Source organism: Monodelphis domestica, chromosome 4 (genome assembly GCF_027887165.1).
Source record: "Monodelphis domestica isolate mMonDom1 chromosome 4, mMonDom1.pri, whole genome shotgun sequence".
NCBI lineage: Eukaryota > Metazoa > Chordata > Mammalia > Didelphimorphia > Didelphidae > Monodelphis > Monodelphis domestica.
The window spans coordinates 303,628,829-303,653,634 of NC_077230.1; the positions used below are offsets into that span (position 1 = coordinate 303,628,829).

A 24,806-nucleotide genomic window follows, 5' to 3' on the forward strand; every position below is an offset into this window, starting at 1 on the left:
TATCACCTAGTTGACCCTACAGTGGTACAATGGAATGTTTGAACTTTAGATTACTCCACTCTACTTAGTCTAACAAAAACAGAAATGTCTACACCCATACTTAAGGATTAAGTATTTTAGGAGGATGGCCTATGACAAACATGTGCTAGCAAATGACAAATCAGAAACAACTGACAGACCCCTGGGCTGTCCTAAGTCAAGCTTAAGCTACCATTGGTATATGTGAGATGCAGGAAAGTGATGTAAAAACTGTCTATATATTTCGTGTCACTTCCTCTTTATGGGCTCTGTGGCGACAGAGAGGTGGCTGGAGGAGCATGCTGAGCATTTCGGCATCTTGGGTGGCGGCTGCTATTGTCCAGGTTTAGTGGTGAGTTTTCCTTCATACCATACTGGAGGAAGCTAAGTAGCCTAATTCAGGTGAGGCATCTTTACTGAGCTCTCTAGGAGTTTAGGCTGATTCTTTCTCCTTTACCTTCCAAACACTATCCTCTTAGAAAGCCGCTAATCTTCTTTAGAGACCTCGTGGCAGAGGACTTTGAACTCCCCCTGGCACAGGCGAGGTGGGAGAAATCCTACACCCTTTATTCTTTCCCTCTATATTAATTAAACCACCATAAATTTGCAAACTGACTTGGGTATTTTATTTAGGATGTTCCCTGCTGACCAAAATTAATTTAGATTAGGTCACAACACTAAAATTATCCTTACAAATGAGTGCTAGTTTTAAAGTCAGAACAAATTCTGGTTATATTTGTGTGACCTTGGGCCACTTAATTTCTCTGGGCCTTATCTCCTCATTTGTAAAATTAAGAATTTGGCCTAATTAGCCCTCGAGACCCATTCCAGCTTGACATTTCTGATCCTTTGGAAAAGTCATATGGAATTGACTAGAGGGTACCATGAGGCTCTTTCTTAGCCCTGTTCCAGGTAAAGTGTTGGCATTGCCTTGGATGTCTATATAGGCAGTATGATTATCAAAATTTCAGATGACAATAAAAGTAGGAGGATCAGTGAGTATATTGGATAACACATTTGGAATCCCAAAAGAGATGAATAGACTGGAATAAAGGTGAAATTGATTGTTTCCTAGCCCATTTTCTAGGATTGGGTGTAATGGAGAAGGAACTTGTGTTTCTCTAAATATCTTATTATGACCCCAGCTAGTAGTGGCAGGAAAATAAGCTTGCTCTGAAAATCAGATTCAAATTCTAGATTTCCCTAAGAATGTTCTGGAAGACCCATTTGCCCATTTCCTCTTTTGCTCATGATGCTTCTCCCCAGATGTTCATGCATTGGTCTAGGATGTCTTGCTTCTCTTTGTTGTTTACCCTCAGTGATATGTTCTTGTATACTCTCTGTACAAGATCCAGGTCAGAAGCCCTTCTTGTGTCCTGTCAATGGTACTTCTGTGTTTGCCTATTATATAATAAACGTAATAGCTAGTATTTATATAGTGCTTTAAGATTTACAAAGCACTTTATATATGTTGTTTCATTTGATAATTTTGTTTTATAGAGAAGGAAAGGAAGGAAAGAGAAGGAAGTGAAAAGGGGGAAAGAAGGAAGTATTTTTTGTGAGTTTTCATGTTTTATATGTCATATAAAACCAGTTTATCGTTGCCTCCATAAGTCAGAAAGCATTTGTGTGTGTGTGACTTTGGGATTCAGAATCTCCCTGTTTGACAGAAGACAGTTCTTTTGGATCTGTCAAACCAGTTGTCCAAGGTCTCCCCCGTGATGTACTGTCATTTTTCCTCTAGCCTTTTAATACTCCTTGTCTAACCCCAACATAAACATATAGTTAATAGTTTGGAACATAACGGTCAACAACTATGAAAGTCATTGCTCTCTTACAAGGAGGTCAAGGAATTTTAGGTAACCCTGCTCATATTTGTGGGCTGGGGGAGAAGAGATAGAACACAATATATGAGGGTGGTATGCCATTTTGAGAACCTTCAACTTGGCCTAGTGTAGTGGACTATCTAGTTGGAAAGACCTATGGCAGCGAGGTGGTAGAGTGAATAGAGTGTTGGACCTGGACTCATGAGAATCTGAGTTCAAATGTGGCCTCAGACATTTATTAGCTATTTAGCTGAGGGCAAGTCACTGTTTGCCTCAGTTTCCTCATTTGTAAAATGAGGATAATGATAGTACCTATCTTTCAAGGTTGTTGTGAGAATCAAATGAGATAATATTTATTAAGTGCTTACTATATAATAAGCTGGGCATGTATATAAACATATATACATAGATAGTGTTACTGTTATTCAGATCTTGCATCTGGTCAGAATTGACTGTGGGACCCTGGGCAAGTCACTTAAAATTTCTGTGCCCTGGACAGCTTTCTCTAAAATTATAAATTTCCTTGTAGGCCCTATTATGTATTTATAGAGGAATGTCCTATGGAATGGAATTACTGGTAAAGAACTCCTTTTACCCAATATATCAGGGGGTTCTTACTCATTATTTTTTGGGATTATGAATCCCATCAGCAGTCTGGAGAATCCTGTGGACCTCTTATGAGAACAGTTTTTAAATAATTCAAAAAAATGTTAAATTTCAGTTAGAGGTTAGTAAAAATAATTATCTTATTTTTCCCATCCAAATTTAAGGACTCCCTGCCCCAGTACTTCCATGAGCACCCCCTATGTTCAGAACCCCTGGCATAAAGGTGTAAATAGAGTAATATTATCACAAAGAGAAGGTGATCTTTTACTGAAGGATTAATTTTGGATTGGAAGCAGAGAAGTAATTCAGGGTAGAAGGAGTACTTGGAGAAAAAATGGAGATAGGGTTTAAGGAATCACACATTATTTTGTATTATTAGCCTTTATTGAAAGACCTGAAATGTGAGGGTAGCCAGGAATTAGTCATGTGTAACCTTCTTGTGCATCCAAATAACAATGTATGTGTGTAGGAACTTAGCTAGATTCAGGGGAGGCTTTTCAGAGGTTTGGTTGGAACTTGTGAAAACTTGTTTCACCTTTTTATGGATGATGCTATTAGAGAGAGTATGTACAGCTGCTTTAGACAAAACAAAAAACAAGCCACAGCTTTTGACTTTGAGTGGCTTATTCGTTCCTGTTCCTATGTGCCATGAATGGATGCCCTTTGTCTAAACACCTGGCCGGACTACATCTGACTAATGAGGTTCCCCTTTGTAACTGGTCTTGGGAAATTTTAGGCAAAAGCATCTTCTCAAGGACAGTGCAGTGTCAGCTCTTGGCTTATCCATTTTGGTCCTCATTACTATCTGCTAGTATGACAAGGGAGCAGAACGCTTCCTCTTAAAAAGCAGTAACAACAACAACAAAACCATCCAGAATCAGATTGCCTTCCATAGTCTATTTTTATTATTTCTTGGCAACTGGGAAACTGTAGGAGGTCTCCCAAAGAAAGGTAAATGGAATGAGTGTGACTCACTGCTCCATTCCTTTGCAGTCTTTCTACTTAACTTCTCTTTTTGGGTGAAAATAATTAGTTGCATAAGAATTCATAAAAGAGTCCCTGTTGATAATGAATGATGGAGAAGAGATATGTCCTAATTGTGATAGTTTGTTGACAAATTAGTAACAATCCTATGCCAATGGAAAAAATACAATCTGGCCCCGGAATTCTGAGCTAAACAACTACCCTTTTTTAGAAGGTTTATTGAAATCATTGAAATTCTGATTGTTCTTGGGAAGTAATAACCATTCTATTTTTTCTCCCCCTTCTTTCAAGAAGCTTACTTAGTGAATGATTTGCCATAGTTACAGTGGCTTCAGTTGTTATAAACACAACACCTAGGTATGCCTGGTTGGGAGGTCTTTAGTGAGCACATGTAAGGAGGATTTCTGTGACTTTCACTGATGAGAGGAAATGATTCCACTGCATACCCCATTGACTCATTGAAGAATATGTTGATAGAATCTTGGCATTTATTCCAGTCAGTTCCAATTGTATTTGTCAGTCCAAAGTAATTCCAAAGTAGATTTGTATAATACCCACTTTATTCTTAAAGAAAAAAATAACTTGAGTAAAAAATTGGGGGAACAAGTCCATTAAGACCTTCCTTAATATGTAAAACTTACCTTGCTAAAGGAAATAAAAGTTAAATGTTGGCTTACTTAGCAATGTAGGAATAGTTACATCAATTTTATGTTCCCATGAAAGAAATTAGTTGCCTATTTTTTTATGACAGAACAGTTTCTTTTAGCTGCAAGAATTCTCATCTACCACTTACATAGTTCTTTCTTATTATGAAGTATATGCTTCATCTAAGCATTAAAATGTCCATGTTAGGGCTTTTACCAAAATGAAATACATTTCTTATGCATCTCATTTTTATCCATTACTGTATATTTTTCTCCTTTAAAAAAAAAACATCTGTTTCCTCTTCCATAATTTTTAAAAAAATTTTAGACTGTAGTCATACTTTCATTAACGTATATATAAACTCCACACAAACCACAGATATTCTAGATTTTTTCCCCCAACTCCTCCATTCTTTTAATCTCATTGTTTTTCTTCTTGCAGGATCTATTCCAAGATTTGAAATTGAAGGGTTTTTTCCCCCTTTTGGGGTTGTAATAAATTATAGTCTCATTAAAGTTTGTAACCATCATTATCAAAATAGTAGATTACTAGTCCTAGGGACATAGGGCTATATATAGTAGGTTCTCAATAAATGTTTATTGAATGAATACCAAATATATATATGGATGATGTGGTGGACAAACTATGGAACTCAGAAAGACTTGAGTTCAGCTCCTACCTCTGTAACCATGTGACAAACAGGGTTAAGAGACTTACCCAGGGTCACACAGCTACTAAGTCTGTGAGGCCAGATTTGAAATCTACTGCACCAACCCACTGCCCTGATTTACTTCTTAGGAATTAAGGAATTAACAAATGACACAAATAGGACTTGATCTACTGATTTACTGTTTTGTTGATTATCTAGTAACTAGTCTTAAGAATATATGTTAATAATACAGTTAACAATAATTTAATAAATTTAATGCAGTTAATAATAATTTAAAAGTTTATCATGCATATTTTAATATTCATCAGGATACTTCAGTGCTAGAGGATTTGGCAACATATTGGATATGGTAGGAGGGCAGAGTATGAAGTGGCTAGGGTGACATCTAGGTGGAAACTCTGGGAGGGAGGTTAGGACAAGAGAAGGGCTTGAGGGAAAATGAATAATTAGTTCAGTTTGGGATATGTTGAATTTAAGATGTCTTTCAGCTATCAGTCTGGAAGATCTAAAGGGCAATTATAGATGCAAGTCTGGAGGTCAATAGAGAGGTTAAGGAAAGAGAAGTAGAAGCATCCACCTAGAGATGGTAATTGAATCCACAAGAGTTGACAAGATCATCAAATGAAATAGTATAAAGGAGAAAAGAGAGGACCAAGCATAGAGCTTTGGAGGACACCCATCTTTAGATGATATGACCTGGTCAAAGATACAGTGAAGGAGACCTTTAAGTAGGAGAGGTTAGACATGTAGGAGAACCAGGAGAGAGTAGTGTCATGGAATCCTAAAGAGAAATGGGCATCAAGGATAAAAAAATGGTTAATAATGTCAAAGTCTGCATACAGGCCAAAAAGGATGAGAATTTAGAAAAGGTCATTAGACTTGGCAATTAAAAGGTTGTTGATTACTTTGGAGAGAACAATTTTGGCTAAATGATGGGGTCAGAAGCCAGACTGTAGGTTACAATGCACCTTCCACTCATCATCTCATTTGATCCCCATAACAATTCTGTGAATTTGGTAGAACCATTTTACAGATAAGAAATTAGTATCTCACAGAATCAAGACTTAAACCAAAAACCCTTAAAATAAAAATACAAGGTAAAGTTTTTCTAGCATTAGAAAACATATTTGAGGATAGCAAGATGTCAAAAAATGGCATTAGTAATTAAAGAAAATGTGAAGATATTTCTTCTTAGGTAGCTTCAGTTACCTCAAGTCTATATTTTTGGTAGCAATGAATAACCTAATATATCTTAAATAAAAGTCTGAAAGACTAATGACAACTAATAAATGTCAGAAACAAGTGAGGAACAGCATATTATAAACATCTCTTCTAACCCCTGAGAGAATTAACCTTTTCTTAAATGATGAGCAAATTATAACATTAAGCAGATGCTAACTTTTACTATATGTTTTGGGTCAGGAATTTGAATATGCCTCATAATTATGTGTAAAGGCCATTTAGTCTGGCCAGACAGTTCTATATCAGCTAGAATCAGTCTTGAAATGGAACTTATTCTTCTAGAAAATTAATGCAATAGATACAATATAGAAGAAATATGGGGCAAAAGCCCCTGCTATTTTTATCACCCTACTGACTGAATAACAAAATTGATGTGGATTTAAACTGAATGCAAGTTAAGTTTTGGACTATATTGGACTTTAGAGAGTAAATGTAAGAGATGGGCAAGTTAAAAACGTGAAGAAACAGACTATTAACAAGGAGTAACAGTCATGAGCAGAGAGTGGATATATAATTAGTTTAGTCAATTCTAGCCAGCTGCAGAATGACTTAATTCAGAACCATCTTCTCAGGCAGAGGGGAAGAAATTTACAGTATATTAAATGTTCAGCTGTTAAGTTCCAAATCTGGTTCTCCAAGTCACATCATTTTGTAATTACATGCTTACCCCTTTGATGACATTTTTCTCCTCATTTTTTATAAAAGTAAGAATATTGGGATTTGTCATTTTTCTCTTGGCATTTTGAACTATTAATGTGTTCATCAGTGTTTAGCAATGACATTAAAGGGGCCCAGGCTTCCCAGAGAATAGCAACAATTCCATCTCAATGGTATTAGTCTCATTTTTTAAAAACAAATAAAGAAAGGAGTGTATAAAAAGACTAGATTAGATTAATCAATGTTACACTTTTGGTAATGTTAGCCAGGACTGATTTGCAAGAGAAGTGTATTTTTTTTTTTACTATGTCTTGCAGAGTATGTTATGACTAAAAACTATTGTCTTCTAAATGGAACTATTTGGAAACTCATGAACTAGTTTGTTTAAAAATTAAATGTTTGGTTGAATCATTTGTTAGCTTGAATAAGACCTCATGCCTTGATTATAAGGTAATAGTTGCTGTTCAGTTGTGTTTGACTCTTCATGATCTCATTTGGAATTTTCTTGGCAAAGAGTTTTCCATTTCCTTCTTCAGCATACTTTACACATAAAGAAACAGAGACTAAGAAGATGAAGTGACTTTCCCAGGATCACCCAGCTACTAAGTATCTGAATCTGAATTTGAACTCAGGAAGGTGAGTCTTCCTGACTCCAGCCCTGGCAATGTGCTACCTTCCTGCCTGTATAAAATACTAGAATGGAATAATATTGACTGAAATTTCCTCCAGTGCAGTTTCTACATATTTGTTAAATTAAAACTTTCTTCTTTATTAATAAGCACTAATGGCAGTCACGATAATGGAAGATTTTAATTCAAAAAGACAAATAAGCAGTTGAAATAAATTGGATAAATTGTTTCCTGGTTCATTTAGTTGATTTTCCTTCCTAGTCATCTGTCTCCACATTGATCTTTGGCCATGACATATCCATTTCAACTAATGCCTACTAAACAGTGACTGTCAATCAGCAATTTTGTTTCCTCACATGGAAAATTAAGGAGTTAGGTGATGTTAGATTGCCTCAAGTTCGAAACCAAAAAGGTTATTGAATGAAAGCAACACAGACACAAGCTAGGTTTAAATTGAGTTATTTTTGTGGAAAAATAGTTTGTGGAAGGGAAAATAGACCGTGGGAAATACAGAGATGAAAAAAAAATGCAAGACAACAAGCCACAACAATCATAGATGAAGATATCATATTTCTGAGTGGTTATGTTAACGAAGAATGAATTGGATGACTCATTCAAGGCCAGTGTTGGGACATCCTCATTTTCAGATCACATATATTCCATTCGACAAGAATTAAAAGCACTTTTGTATTAAAAAACCCCCACTAACCCCTTCATTAAATACTTTCGTTGAAAGTATAACTCACTCATTTGTGACTTGTTAAAGGACATTAATTATGGTATCACTATAAATACCCTTTTTAAACATTTATTTTATTTGTTACATGTAAATAGAATTTTTTATAGAAAAAAATATAGAAAAAAATAGAATTTTTTAATAATCATTTTCTGACATGTTTCTCCTTCCTTCTCACCTCTGCCCTCCCCTCCCCACCGAAATGTCAGGCACTATAATAGATGAGTTTCAAGGAATTGTCCTATATGTTTTCTGGGGATCTGAAATGCAAAAGTCAATGGTAATCCAGAATTACTCTGTGCCATGCCCTGTGCTGAGAGCTAAGATTACAAATACAGTCGGAAAGAATGAGAGCCCTGGCCTCAAGCAACTTATATTCTAAATGGGGAAGACAGTGTATAAAGAGTTGCTGAAAAGGTACTTCAGGGCCCTCTGCATATTTAGAGATTCTATCATCTAGTCAGAGGAAGAGGCACAAGGGGTAGATGGTACTTTACCACATTAATTCCAGACATGAAAGGAGGTGTCAAGATGAAAAGGTTTCTAGGACATGGTAAAGAAAGGAATGTCCATCCAAAAGCATGCATTAAACTCCTACTTATGTCAGATACCGATCTAATCACTGGGGATACAAAAAAGGCAAAACCAATAAATAAACAATAATCCCTGCTCTCCAGGAGCTCATAGTCTACTGGAGGAAATGATGTGCAAATAAGATACGTAAATTATGTACCAACAAGAAATATATTCACAGAGTTCATTGAAGTTAATCTTTTGATTGAGTTGAGATTTGAACGAAGTTAGGGAAGAAGGCAGGAAATTAGCTTTGGAGAGCAGGCAGTGAAAATTCCTGGTGTCCAGAGATGGGATATCTTATGGAACAGTGAGGAAAGTAGTTTAGGGGAAAAAAATCTCCACAATTTTTTGAAGAAATTGCAATTTGGGGCAGTGAGGTTGCACAGTGGGTAGAGAGCTAGGCCTGGAGTCAGGAAAACTCATCTTCCTGAGTTCAAATTTGGCCTCAGGCACTTACTTGCTGTATGACCCTAGATGAGTTACTTAACCTTGTTTGCCTCAGTTTCCTCATTTGCCAAATGAGATGGAGAAGGAAATGACAACTTATTCCAATATCATTGCCAAGAAAACCCCAAATTGAGTCATGAAGAACCAGGCATGACTGAAACAACTGAACAACACCAATTTCAAGAGAGTTTTTGCAGTAATGATGAAGTTTTACTCTACAATCATTCGTTTTGGAGAAGGTTCATGATAGTGTTCTTCATCTCCTGAAATTATATTATGGTGTTTGGGGTAATTTTCCAAACAAATGTGTGTTATCTGAATTTATTTTGTACATAAGTTCTTCTTTTCCTAAACACAAGATTTAGAGTCTTTTAAAGTTCATTAAGAGCAGCTAGGTGGTGTAGTGGATAGATTACTGCACTTGGAGATAGGAAGACCTGAGTTCAAATGTGGCCTCAGACTCTTAATTAGCTGTACCCTGGGCAAGTCACTCAGTCTCCTTATTTCTCAGTTTTCCTATTTATAAAGTGGAGATAATAGTAGCATCTACTTATCAGGATTGTGAGGATCAAAAGAGATAATATTTGTAGGGTGTTTTGCAAATCTTAAAGCATGATATAAATGCTAGAGCATATTATATAAAGAAGCATAGTCAATCTCCAAAATATTTTATACTAGTATGGGTTTATGTAGTCAGAAAATATTTAATAAGTCATTCAGTGGAGTCAATTAAGAAGGCAGAAGTTTGAAGTACTTTATCTAAAATAACGGGTTTAAATTAAATGACCTCTGAAGAGCCATGCCACCTATAGAACTGTGACCCTGGGATGCTATGGTGGATTCTAAAGTGTCATGTCATCTGTAAACTCTAATTGTTTTTAACTTGTTCATGCTTACATCTCTGTTTTTGAAAAAGGGAAAGAACCTTGCTCTACCACTTCTTGTATATGTTGAGAATCAGGGCTATAAAGTGCTTTGTAGGCAGATGGATGTAAAGTAGATGGAGTGCCAAAAGTGGAGTCAGGAAGACTCATCTTCCCTGGTTCAAATCTGGTTACAGACACTTATTAACTATGTGATACTGGGCGAGTCACTTAACCCAGTTGGCCTCAGTTTCCTCATCTGTCAAATGAGCTGGAGAAGGAAATGGCAAATTATTCCAGTATTTCTGCCAAGAAAACCCCAAATGGGGTCATGAAAAGTCAAATACAACTAAAAAAACAACAACAAATAAAATGCTTTGAAGAACACTCTCAAAAGAAAATAGAAAGTGGTCGATGGTACATGTTACTCCTCTTACATTTCGCTGTTTCAATTCTTGGTATATTCTCAGAATTCATCACATTGATACCTGGAGTTTAAAAGTAAAATCAGTTATCTGAAGTGCTTTGTTCAACATAACACACTGAGAAAATACTCATCATTATTCAGGTCATCAGGCCCACAAAATTATTTTTTTCTTCTCATTGTTCTTCTGGCAACTGAGACCTCCTCTCTTCTGACTTCTTTCTGATCCTTCCAGAGGTCTGTTTGATTGATTGTAAGTCAGAATGGAATTGTATTAAATTGAGACATTCATATGCCACTAGTAGAAAATCCAAGAGAATAGGCAAGGTATTTACCCTTGGTGCTAATAACATTTGGCCTTGGGCAAGCCTGGCTGTTCTGTTGTGATAATCTGTATCCCACTGGAACACTGAGTTGCTCTGATGTAGACTTGAAAGAGAGAAAAGCCTGAGGCTGACAGGGGCAAGCCTAGAAGTAGAAATTAGGAGACAGACCTCTTTCCAGAAGGTAGAGCAGCCTTAGATCTCACCCTAGAGGTAAATGGAGGTGGGGTGGGAAGAAGAGAGAGAGAGAGACAGAGAGACAGAGAGACAGAGACAGAGAGAGAGAGAGAGAGAGAGAGAGAGAGAGAGAGAGAGAGAGAGAGACAGAGACAGAGAGAGAGAGAGAGATTGAGAGAGAGATTGGGACACAGAGACCCAGACCGACAGAGTGTCTTTGACTGTTTTTTTATGTCCTTGAGCAAAACACTTCCTAGACTTCACCTGTGAAATGAATGAATTGAAATAAATGACTTTAATTAAGGCCTTTAAAAAATTTTCCCAAATCCCATGATTTTATGAAATAATGACTCATTTGCATGGCATGTTCTTTCTTATATTGTAAAGAGAGCTCATTGCAGACTGTAGGGAGTCTGATATAATAATACCATCCTTTGTAATTGAGTAAGAGTTCAAATGGCTGGGAAATATAAGTAACCCTATCTAAGCCATATCAATATTTTGGATGCCTGGAAGAGAACTGTAGAATCTTCAAACTTGAGAGAGAAGTATAGTGTGAATAGGTAAGGTTGGGTAGTATTTTTTTAGACAAATTTTTGATGTTAAAATTTGTAGATTAAAAATAAACCCCAGCTAAATGAGAGAGAAATCTGACTCAACCTGCTCCCCTCACCCCCCACCCCACTTCCTTGCCTTCCACACTTCATAAAAGGGATCATGTTTGGATCCTGGCATTTCTGAGGTAAGCAAGGTTGAAGGAAAAGAAATTACATAGATCCTTAGATTCTTAATGTGTTGTCCCAGCTCTCAGTGGTCCTGATATCCTTGCAGGAGATCCTGCAAGTCAAAACTGTTTTCATAATAATACTAAGAATAACTTATAGTATGATAGATATAACCCATATAAACCAAAACTCTTTGGGGCAGGGGTCCTCAGAAGGGGTTCTGAGACCAAAATGTTTGAGAATAATTAGTGTAGAAGATATAGTCCAGGACACATATGCACAGTTATTGCTAAAAATAATAGTATAGATTCACAGATGTATATAACCTTGAGTAAATCAGTTCATCTTTTTATTCCTTAGTTTCCCCAAATGTAAAATGAAATTAAACTGATCTAATGCCCCTTCTAGATAGATCTATCTGTGAGTCTGAAATAATTTTGTGTTCTTTGGTCAAGATCTAAGGGCAACTCAGCAACACAGTCCAGCATATATATCTTTCCCAGGAACATATCTAGCCCAAGGGAACATAAATTCAGATATAAAAGAAAGTGACGATTACAATAATAACTCTAATCATAATTCCTATTTATTTAGCATGTTAAGTTGTTTGAAGAAAACAGATCATTGATAATCCTGTCCTGAATTTTCAAATCTGAAAAAAATAATTTTATTTAACACTAATTTAACCACTAAGCATTTTAAGTTTGGAATAAAAACAGTGTGCTTCATGCTTTCTGACATGACTCTATACCTCCATGATAATCTCAGTTTTGTTTATAGGAATCTTGGACAAAATAGAATCTTGGTTAAAATTCCAAAAAAAGTTGAGCAACCAAGATCCACCTAATTCATATTAGATCTCTTAATATCTATCTAGAATTTAGAATAGAAGAAAGAGCATGAACTGCCCTTTCAGTGAAAGAGGGTACCTGCCTATGTGGGAATTCATAATCATAACTTTAGAGGTAGAAAAAGTCATGCTCTTTTCTGGAATTAAGTTAATATCTTGATCTACTTCCCCAAGAAAGGCCATAACTTTTGATTAATCCACTTCCTACAGGGGGAATGTGTAAAAAGGGTTTTAGGCTGAAAATATAGCTTCTTAATATTTCTAGGAACTTAAAAGGAGTTTTAAATATTCTTCCAGAGGGTTTATGTTTATATTTGTACATGTATACGTGTGTGTGTGTGTGTGTGTGTGTGTGTGTGTGTGTGTGTGTACACTAGGGCAGCTAGATTAGAGCACTGGGACTGGGGTCAGGAAGACTTGAGTTCAAATCCATGTGGAACCCTGGGCAAGTAACTTCACCCTGTTTGCCTCAGTTTCCTCATCTATAAATTGAGCCAGAGAAGAAAAGGGCAAACCACGCCAATATCTCTTGCCAGGAAAACTCCAAATAAGGTCACAAAGAGTTGGACACACTGAAATGACTGAATGATACATACATACATGCATGTTTATATTTTTTATATTATGTGCACATACATATAAAATCTCATTTGAAAACCACTTAGAAATATTTCCCTCTAACAATACTGCTTCATCTAATGATTTCTCATTCGACTCTTCCTCAAGGGGAAGGAGCATGAATTAGTTCTGGAGTCAGAGGACTTTAATCCAAATACCACCTCTGACCCTTACTGCCCGTGGGGGAAATCCCTCCACCTCCTTGAGCCTTGGTTTATTCTTCTGTAAAATAAGCTACTTGACCCTGTTTGCCTCAGTTTCCTTATCTAGACAATGAGCTGGAAAATGAAATGGTAAACCACTACTCTTTTAGCCAAGAAAAGCTCAAATGGGGTCATGAAGAATTGGACACTGAAATGACTAAACAATAGCAATAAATATGCTAGTGATGAGGATACAAATATGAAAAAGAAAAACAGCCCTTGCCCCCAAGGAGCTTATAATCCAGTGAAGGACGAGAACACACAAAATGGGGTATTATTAAATGTTATGGATTCATTCTTAACCCTTTGGGACCTTATTTTCCTCCTCTAGAAAACAAGGCGCTTGAATGACATGACCCCTAAGGTCTCCTGCAACTTTCCTTTGACATGTCATCATTTCAAAGAGATGTTCTTCATATGTCTAATCACATGGTTTGATGGGGATATGATTGGGGATGTAGACTCTAAATGATCACTCTATTGCAAATATTAATAACATGGAAATAGGTCTTGATCAATGATACATGTAATATCCAGTGGAATTGCTCATTGGCAATTGGCAGGAGGAGGGAGGGAGGAGGGGAGGGAAAGAACCACGAATCATACAACCATGGAAAAATATTCTAAATTAATTAAAACAGTAAAATAAAAAAAACAACCCCCCCACCCCCAACAAACAGACGTTCTTCAGAACAGCGCTGCTAGTATGGATGTAATCTTTGTAATTACCTTCTGAACCAGTTGGAGTCACACAAGGGAATCATTCCCACTAGTTTCCATTCACACCCTGTTTTTGACAGGTCTAAGTTATTCCTCACAACAAGAGTTGTTCCACAGCTTTGTCTGTACCCTTAACTTTTGGTTCTGGATGGCTTGGTGACCCAGGCACTCCCAAGAAAATGGAAAAGACATTTTCATTTTTCAAAAACAGACATTTCATTCCTCAAAAGGCCCCTTTCAAGAAGGGTGACCTGGGAGTCAAGACCTGAGACATTATTGAAAAGCAGTACGTGATAAATAGTCCAAATAGAAATAATGAAAGCTTTATGCTGAATGTATTATAAGCACTTGGAAAAGAGTACCAAGCACACAATACAGGATCAATTAGTGATCATGGATTGGTTTTAAAAGCCTCTACAAATACAAGGTGCTATTATCATCACTGTGCAAGAAAGCTCATTGTAATGATTTTTTTAGTTTCTTAAATTTATTTCTGAAAATATAAGATTTGGAGCTTTTCGATTGGTATGCATATAGCCTCTTTCTGCTATTTCCAATGATTAAAATCTTTATTTCCTGTATAAATACTTCAGCTAGAATGACAGGCAGGTAGGTGGCACAGTGACTCATTTCTGGTCTCAGATGCTTACTAGCTATGTGACCCTAGCCAAGTCCTGTTGTTTACTTATCTGTAAAATGAGCTAGAGAAGGAAATGAAAAGCCTTCTGGTATCTTTGTGAAGAAACCCTTAATTGGGTCGCAAAGAATCACAAATGACTGAAAAATGGCTGAACAGCAGAAACAGTACATCATATATTTTACTAGTGGAGTAAACCCAGCGCCTTACTACAGATTATAATTAGCAATATTTTAGCAAGATTATATTACTTTGTGGAAGAATTAAATATTATAATCATAGATTTTTTCTGCTATACAATTCTATATTATGATTTGTTACTCTTGGAATTTATTGGTCACTAGAATCTCAGATCACCCTTGATAAATGAGATACCTCAGTCTCCCCTCCTTAGGCACTAATCAAGTGGCATTGATTATGGTATTTATTATGGGCAAATATTGTGCTAAGTGTTATAGTTTAAAAAGAAAATATAAACTATTGAGAGCCAGGCCTAGAGACAGGAGATCCTGGGTTCAAATCTGGACTCAGACATTCTTAGCTGTGTGACCCTGAGCAAGTCACTTAACCCCCATTGCCTAGTCCTCACCACTCTTTTGCCTTGGAACCAATACACAGTATTGATCCTAAAATGGAAGGTAAGGGTTAAATTTAAAAAATATATAAACAGACATCTATAAGATATGTCTAGAGAAGATGGATGGTAACCTTAGAGGGGAGGGCACTAGCATCTGTGGGAGGTGGGGAGTGAGGAGAGGCTTCCTACTGAAAACTGAAGGCATTCTGAAATCCTGAGAGGTCAGGATGAGGATGGAGAGCATTGCAGCCATGGGGGACAGCCAATGAATGCTAATGCATGTCAATGAGAGACTGGAGATGGAGTTTGTTCCAGGACTGCATTAGATTCATAGAGGTGAATAAAATGGTACAAAATTGGGCATGTTAGAAAGATCCAGGTTGTAAAGAGAGTTAAATGTCCATCATAGGAATTTCTGTTTGATCCTGGGTATAATAAAAGGAGAACCACTAGAGTTTATTTAGTAAGGAAATAGGGGATATGATAAGATAGGAAAAAAACCACTTTGGTAACTCAGTGAAGGGTGAGTTGGAGGGGAGAAAAACATTTGGCAGAAACATCAATTAGCATTCTATTGCTGTAGTTCAGGCAAGAAGTAAGGAGGGCATAAACTAGGGAGGTCACTCTGTAAGCAGAGACAGGGGAACTTACAGGAAAGCTATTGGAGACAGGCTTGTTTGAATTTCCAGATTTAGAAGGGAAGTAGGGACCAATCTAGATGGGCTCTCTTGATTGACAGTAGGTCATTTCTGTTTGGGTGGTTTTAAAAGAGTTTAGTGTGAGTGGCAGCTGCCAAAGTTGGAATGATTTGCTTTTTCTCAGTACTTACATTTTTCACTCTTAAAAATCATTTTACTGATGTCTTTTTAATGCCACCTTCACTTCCCACTGCTTGCTCTCTCCAAATGGAATAATAGCTTTAAAAAAAAAAAGAAAAACGGGTAAGTAAAATGAATTTCCACAGGGAATATAATTAATAGCATTCTGTACCCATAGTCCATCTGTGTGCTACAAAGAGGGAGGAAGTTTCATTATTGACATTCTCAGACTCTTTTTGCAATGTAATTGTCAAGAAAGTTTGCTATGGTCTAAGATTTTTGGTATCTCATAGTTCTTTGGAGGTGAGTTTTCAAACGCTCTGTATGTCTGTGGGGCCCATAGTCTGTCAGATCCTACTAAGCTCCTTCACATATCTGCTAAGATAATCTGTAAGAGAGCAGGTTACTCCTTTGCTCAAAAAACATCAGTGACTTCCATTTGCTCCTAGTTTAAGCTATACCTCTAGTTTGGCATTTGATTCTCTGCAATCTAGCATCAATTGCTCTTTCTACCCTCATTTCATATCATTTCCCTTCACCCCAGCCACCCTGGATGAGAATCCTTTAAATTCAATACTCCTTCTACCTCTTTCTTTGCTCAGGTTCTGATTCTTATCAAAAGAGCTTATAAATTACCATTTTTTCACCACATACTTGAGCATTTTCATTTTATTCTTGTTTTAAATCAAAATACAGAAAGAAACTCAATGTAGTACCAGATTAAAGACCTTTGTTTGGCATTGTTATATATCACATTTATTCAAATAAAACAGTCCAATAATGAAATTAAGTTGATGTATTATCATTATATTGTGCAAAATGTCTTACATGCTGTAATATATTTAATTTTTTAAAGTTTATTTATTTTATTAATACCATTTTTTTCCAAGCATCTTAGCCTCTTTCTCCCTTCCCCACACCACACACATATAGCTTATGTCTATTGTGTTTTTCACTTCTCAGTTCACTCTCTGGAGGTAAACATTCACTAGTTACTCTTCAAATATTAAATCTGTAGCTATATATGATATTCTCTTGGTTTTACTAATTCTATTCTTTATTATGTCATGTAATTCTTTATAATTTTTTGAAAAAATGAATCTGCTCATCATTAGTGTGGTAGTATTTCATCATAGTCATATAACACAGTTTGTTTAGCCATTCTAAATTGATGGGCATCCCATCTATTTTCCAGTTCTTTGCTACTACAAAGAGAGCTGCTATAAATATTTTGTAATATTTATATATTTTTTTCTTTTTTTCTCTAAATGGACCCAACAATGGTATTGCTAAATCTAGGGATATTCACAGTTTTATAGATCTCTGTGCATAATTCCAAATTGCTCTCTAATTCACAATTCCACTAAAAATATATTAGTGTGTAACTTATTTCATTAAAATATTATTTATAATTGACAAAATTTATAAAGTGAAGAAATTTAATATGAAGGCTGACAGATGATCATAAGCATATAAGGTCTTGCTATATTTTATTTAATAAGAAAGTGTGCTATTTTATAATGAGTTTTATAATTTCATATTTAAAGTTCATAATTTAGAATAAAATTTTATATTCTATAACTACATAAATTATGTGTTTTAATCTGAGTGCTTTTGGGGAAAAAGTTATCATAAAAACATATAAGTCTAAAAGTTTATTATGAGTAGTATGTTAAATTACCCTGTGGATTCACAACCCCAACAATTGTTCACAATTTTTGTTCTTGTTGAGAGTGGTTTACATTGTAAAAAATGTTGGGAACCTCTATTACAGAGCTCTCAGGTTAAGCACCCATTCTAGTGTATTCTTTTCAGTATCAATGGTCAGTTAATATTATCAATCCACTATCAATTTAATTTGGCAATGGCAACTATCTTAAAAAACAAACAAACAAATCTTGACCTTACATCCTAGACTCAATACTGTGTATTAGTTCCAAGGCAGAAAAGCTGTAAAAGCAAGGGAGATTAGGTGACTTGCCCAGGGTCACAGAATTAGGAAGTGCCTGAGGCCATATTTGAATCCAGGACATCCTATCTCTAGGCCTGGTTTTTAATCCACTGAGGCACCAGCTTTCTCCCTCAACCATATTTTAAAGAGACATTTACTGAAAAGATATAGGGCAAACAAAAGCACAAAACTTCCCCCCAAATCCATGACATACTTTCTGCTATTTAACCCCTCTTTCCTGAGGCTGGATAGTGGGCTGCAATTGAAACAAGTTGCCACAAAGTATTTGCCTCACCAAGTTCACCTCCAAATGCACATAAGCAGGATAAGTAGCTCCTTTTACACAGGACATGGTGCTCAGCGGGCTGACCAGATAGACTGAGTCAGTCCAGCTGTCACTCCTTAGGCTGTGCTGGGACCCCAGGGTAAGCTCTGGCTTGGATGCAGGTCCTGAATCTCTGGGTCTTGTTCTTCGGACCTGAAACAAGGCCTTGGCCATCTCCAACACTTTTTTACCCAAAAGCAGAACAAATAGATTTGTCTGAAACAAAAATAGCCTTCCTCCGTTCATGACCACTTGCAGGTCCCTAGAGCATAGGATGTTGGAGCCATTTTTCTTTTCCCATCTGGAGGCTTATAACCTTCATTAAAATGAAGGAGCATTAAGGAATGGCATCTTTCAGAAAGTAGGACTTTAACTAAAATTTGAAGGAAATCAGGGAAACCAGGAGGAAGAAACGAAGAGGGAAAAACATATCAGACATGAGAGACAATTTCACTTAAAATCAACAAGATGGTCAGTATCACTGGTTCACAGAATACATAAAAGGGAGGAAGGTTTAAGAGGTTTGGAAAGTGGGGAACTAGGTATTTAGTGGATTGGGAGCCAGGCTGTGTGACTCTGGGCAAGTCACTTAACTCTGTTGCCTACCCTTATTGTTCTTCTGAAATAGAACCAATACCCAGTATTGATTCTAAAATGGAAAGCAGTGTGTGTGTGTGTGTGTGTGTGTGTGTGTGTGTGTGTTTTAAGTTGAAGGACCAAGTTATGAAGTTCTAAAAGCCAAACACTGGATTTCGTTTGATCTTGGAAATAATAGGAAGTCACTGGAGTTTCTTGAGTCAGATTGGATTTTAGAAAGGTCAGTTTGTCAGCTAATGGATGGGAGGCTAGACTGGAGTAGGGAGAGACTTGAGATGGGAGGGAGAACAACCAGCAGTCTATTGCAAGAGTCCAGAAGCACAAGAGAGATTACAGTGTTAGAGGGGAGAATGGGGCATGCACAAGAGATATTTACATAAATGTCTAAGTGGCAGGACTTGATGACTAATTGGTAGGCGAGAGAGTGAGTGGTAGAAAATGGTGTCTAAGTTGGGAACTGAGGGATGTTGGTGATACTTTTCATAGAACTAGGGAAGTTAGGAAGAGGGGAGAATTTGGGGAAATGCTGGTTTATCTCTTTCTTTTCTAGACTTAATGTTGGTTCATCTTAATCTTTGACCATTCTCATGTTAACTTGTGCAATGATGCTGAAGTAGCTGCTATATAGAACAAAGAAACAAGTTTCATTTACTTTTTTTTTTTAAACCCTTACCTTCTGTCTTGGAGTCAATACTGTGTATTGGCTCCAAGGCAGAAGAGTGGTAAGGGCTAGGCAATGGGGGTCAAGTGACTTGCCCAGGGTCACACAGCTGGGAAGTGTCTGAGGCCAGATTTGCCCGTCTCTAGGGCTAGCTCTCAATTCACTAAGCTACCCAGCTGCCCCCTCATTTACTTTTAAATCTCCAGCTTTGTCACCTTTGTCATCCTTTTCTTCTGAAAATAATTCAAACTATACAACCTGCAAGGTTGGATTGATAATTGGCTCTGTAATGATAATACGCTTGGAAAAATTGGATGTTTATCATTTCACCTTCCTGACTATATAATGATTAGAAGAATATATTTTTATATCCTGTATGAAATTTGTGGCAATAAAGTGTATTGGGAGGGCTAGAGAATGCTAGTAATGAAACACCAAATCTGTTCATTTGTTCTTCTAGGAAGTTTTATGATAAGATCAACAGACTTTTAATTTCTTATTATAGTTACTTAAAATAGAAGGAAATCGTGTTATATCTCCAAAATGAATGCCATTCACTAATACAACTAAAATATCATATATATGTATATATATATGTTGTGTGTAAACACACACATAAACATATGTATTTTTCTGGCTATTGGTGTGTTACCTGAAAACAACTACTGTTTCTCTACCAATGCATTACAAGTAGTGTGTATCCTTCCCCCTCTCATATTGCCCCTAAAATTAGCTACCTCACTGTCCGAATAGTTAAGGATTGCTATATTAGCATATGAGGTCAACTTATACTTATTTGTTCTTACATATCTATTCTTATATAACAGTTTTGTTTCTCTCTTTGAAAGAATTTTTTTTCTTCATAGGATTAATTTTTGTCTGGCTGTAGGCCTCCAGCAACCAACCCTTCCTTTTGTGGTCCTTTCTCCTTCCCAACTCTATCTATTTTAGATTTTAGTTTAGGAAAATCATCAAAGGTTTCCCTTGGAGATACTTGGTTAATGTGTCATTGGCCAGATGGAGGGAACAACACATATTTGATTGGAGACAGCTCATTTCCTCTAGATCCTAAGGACAGAGGGGACTTTGACCCAACCTTTGAGGCATTAAAATCACCCTTCTTGAGAAATGCTTGTGTTTAAATGAAGTGGGTATTTAATCTTGTGATGGTCATGGGTTTTGACTTATTTCTCTCTCTGTTTACTTATTGATTAATTTTTCCTTTATTGTGTGTTTTAGGAGCTCCCCAGAGTTCTTCTTGTTCATCTGTTGGATAAGCATGAAGGAGCCTGGACCATACTTCCATTATTACCTCAGTATGTGTGAAAAATTCTTTCTGAATTACTGACATCCCCACCTGAAAGTACTCATGTTACTTAGTTTTCTTGCCAGGAGAGTGCTGGGAGCTTTTCTAAATTACATTGCCTTGGAAAGTGTTATTTGTTTTGTTTTGTTTTGTTTTTTGCTTGTTACCACATAATAAACTATTTGTTGGGAACAGCTAGGGACTCTGTGGATTGAGAACAGAGCCTCAAATGGGAGGTCTTGGGTTCAGATGTGGCCTCAGGCACTTCTTGTTTGTGTGACCCTGGGCAATTCACTTAATTCTAATTGCCTAGCCCTTACTGCTCTTCTGCCTTAGAACTTATACTTTGTATTGATTCTAAGACAGAAGGTAAAGGCTTAAAAAACACAACTGTATTATTTAAAGGCTGATTTTGAATACAAGGGAAACTATTTAAATTAAAAATACAATTTATTTCCAAATGAAAACAAATGAGCTTCAAATTTGAGTATGTGAACTTTCTCTTCTCTGCCTTCTGAAAGGGAGTGATTTAGGGGAAAGTGAATTTGAAGACTGATAAGGTTTTCAGGCTAGGTTCTTTTCTTCATTAGACCATTGTGTAAGAAAAGGAAAAATATGTGAAGAATATAAGACTTTCGTCATCTCAATCTTCCATTTCCCATTCATAACTTTATGGCTTTATGATAAATCCAATTTGTAGAAGAACTTATTATTAACTATTTCTTTTTAGTTTTTCCACAACATTTGGCAGAAACTCATCCTGGATTTTCTTCTGTGAAGAAGAAACAAGAATACACATTCCAAAGCTCTTAGAAACTCTCGGAAGATATGACCCATCTAAGGTAAAGGGAGATTGAAATGCTAATATTAAGCCTTTGGGGGAAAATCTTGAAGAAGTTTAATATTGATTAAAAGGAATGGGAAGCTAGTAAATAACACTTCTAAAAGATTATTTCAAGTAGTAAAGAACTGGAAATAGTAAATGTGTAAGTCCAGAGGCTATGTTATTAGGGTTTCTTTGTAAAGAGCTACTTCCAATTTGAACATTTCCTTTTGTGGTTTATGGCTTATGAAATGAGAGGCCTTATCTGAGCCTCCATTTAAAAAAAATGAAAGGCATATTAAAAACGTATTAGCCATTTGGGAGGGTTAAACAAATGAAGTAATCAGAGTTAAGAAATCATCCATTTAGACATAAAACAGATTATTTCTTTTTTTGTAGAGAGAATGGTAATTTGGTTAGACTAATTCCATTAACTTTATAATTTTTACATTTTTTTTCTGTATGTAAATATCTTCTCCTTGGTAGATAGTGTTCTAATTGACTGCAGCAAGTTAACTCCCAGTAGTTTGGAGCTAGGAAGACCTGAATCAGAATCTGCCTCAGACATTTAACTCTGTAACCCTGAGCAAGTTATTGAATTCTCATACTCTCATTTCCCTCATCTATAAAATGGAGATAACAATAGCACCTACCTTATATTATTGTGAGGATATAAAGAAATTAAAATATGTAAAGCATTTTACATATATTACAGCTATATAATAATAGCAGTTAACATTCACATAGCACACTTTTTGAAAAAAAATTATTTTTTTTATCAGTTACACCTAATAATAAATTTCCACATAACTTTTCCAAAGTTAGATGATCCAAATTGTCTCCCTCCTTTCTTTCCCTCCTCCCTCCTGGAACTGGCAAGCAATGCAGTCTGGGTTATACATGTGCAAAACATGTCCATATTGTTCATTTTTGTAAGCGAATAATCTTGTAAAACAAAATCTCACATAAACAAATACAAAAATCATATGCTCTCACCTGTATTCTGACTCCAACAGTTCTTTCTTTGGAGATGAAGAGCATTCTGTCATAACACATAGCACACGTCTCAGTTCCTAGTAAGTGTTTAATAAATACTTCTTCATTGAGCCACTTAAGGCTTGCCACATGCTCTCCACCCTTTGATGTTAGTTATTATTATTATTATTATTATTATTATTATTATTATTATATATTTTGACCTCAGTTAAGATTCCAGGAGCCATACTCAGGTACCATTAAGTCACCACCCTCCTGTGGGGATCTCTCTGGGAACACCCTAGAATGGGTTCAAATCTCATCTTCAAGCCTTGCTCTTTGTCCACTAAGCCATCTTGCTGCCCATTTCTTTTTCATTCTTCTAATTTTATTATCTTGTTATTTGCAGTCAGTATCAGTCAGCTGAGCAAGCTGTCCATTCTAACAATAACTTCCTCAAAGAGAAGAACCTTCATTGTAGCTTACCCGGGATGTTCAGAGCAGTCAAGCCAGTCCACTAGCAATCATGAATCCAATGAAATGGTGTCATCATTTGAATTTGCTTGGCACATTTCCATTGGTTTTCTAGAACCCATTTTCTTATTTTAGAAAATAATGAGAATTTTTTTCCAGTTCTATCTGATTCTGTGTGTCCCCATGGACTTCTTGTCCAGAGGGTTTTCCTGAAAAGACACTGGAATAGTTTGCCATTTCCTCCTCCACTGTGCCCCCATTCTATAAACGAAGAACTGAGGCAAATAGGAGTTAAGTAACTTAAGTAACTTGCAAGTGTCTGAGTTCAGATTTGAACTCAGATCTTCTTGCCCTCTTAAGTCTGGGCTGTCTCTATTATAATAACTAACTAATAACTAACATTTATGAAGTGTTTACTATGTGCTGAAAACTGATTAGAACCAGTTATCTTATTATATACAATAATAATAACTAATATTTATATAGTATTTACTTTGTACTGAGTATTTTACAATTATTACTTTATTTGATTCCTACAATTCCTTATTAGATTCCTAATGAATCTAAAACGTAGGTGCTATTATTATCCCCATTTTACAGATGAGAAAACTGAGGCAAACAGACACGAAGTGATTTGCCCAGGGTCACAGCTAGTAAGTGCTGGACAGTGGATTTGAACTCAGGCCCAGTGTTTTAATATAAAGTATTAATATAGAATTTTAATAAAGAAAATTAATTATAAGTTCCAGCTACAATGCTAGACCCTAGGAATATAGAGGGAAAAAAATGAAACTTCTCTTCCCTGAAGAAGCTTATCCTTTTTCTAGGAGACAACATATACTTAAGTAAGAATATACAAAATAAATGTTAGATAATTTGAAGGGAGTAGTACCAAACAGTCTCAATGTGCCATAAAAGACCGTCTTTTATATTTTATGTAAAGCTTTTGTTATGTGAGATACCCTCTTTGCCTAGTTAAAAAAAACAAACAAACAAACAAACCCAAGACCAAAAAAACTTCTAGACCTTTCAAGTTTCAATTTGAATGTGGGAGTTATAACCTTCTCTTGCTTTTTTTTTTTTAATCCCTAAATCACTCCTTCTATTGCCCTTAGCTCAATTTCTGGAAAGGATTTGGTGACTCACCTTGCTTTTTTTGTGAAAAATAGAGCGATGATTTCAAAAGTTCAGGACGAGTTTATGAAAATTGGAATATAGAAAAGAGTAATTAAATCCTCAGCTTTTCTGAATCTATCAAAATTTAGTGTCTTATTTTTAAAATGGCATTAAAGAATAAGCATTCTATAGGCTTCCTTTTAAACCAGAGAGATTTTTCAAGTTTCAACTTGTTGTAAAATTTTAGAACAAAAAGTGAGGTGTGGACCGCTGCACTAGCAAGCATTCTGGACTGAGAGTCAGGACACCCTCATTCTTTGCTAGTGTCTGTCTCTTGCTTCCTATGTGATCTCAGGAAAACTGCTCGCCTCCTCCTCTTCTTCTTCCTCTTCCTCTTCTTCCTCCTCCTCCACCTTCCACTTCTTTCTTCTTTCCTCTTCTCTTCCACAAAATGACTAACATGATTAAAGAAATCAGCATAAACTGATTTCTTTCTCTGAAAAAGGAGTTTGGAAGGCTGGGTAACCATTAAAGTCCCTTCCAGCTCTAAAAACATTTAGGTTCCCAGAATTTGCATGGATAAAACTGTACCATAATGATCAGATTT

The 24,806-nt window shown here is 36.2% G+C and overlaps 1 protein-coding gene across 1 annotated transcript in view; it reads left to right on the top strand.

The window, feature by feature from the left end:
• The window catches only part of B3GLCT (beta 3-glucosyltransferase), a 145,246-nt gene that overhangs the window by 71,885 nt on the left and 48,555 nt on the right, over positions 1-24,806 (top strand). The window contains exons 5-6 of the mRNA XM_007495278.3: positions 20,745-20,821; positions 21,542-21,653. Coding sequence (XP_007495340.2) covers positions 20,745-20,821; positions 21,542-21,653 — 189 coding nt within the window. The remainder of the gene's footprint in view (positions 1-20,744; positions 20,822-21,541; positions 21,654-24,806) is intronic.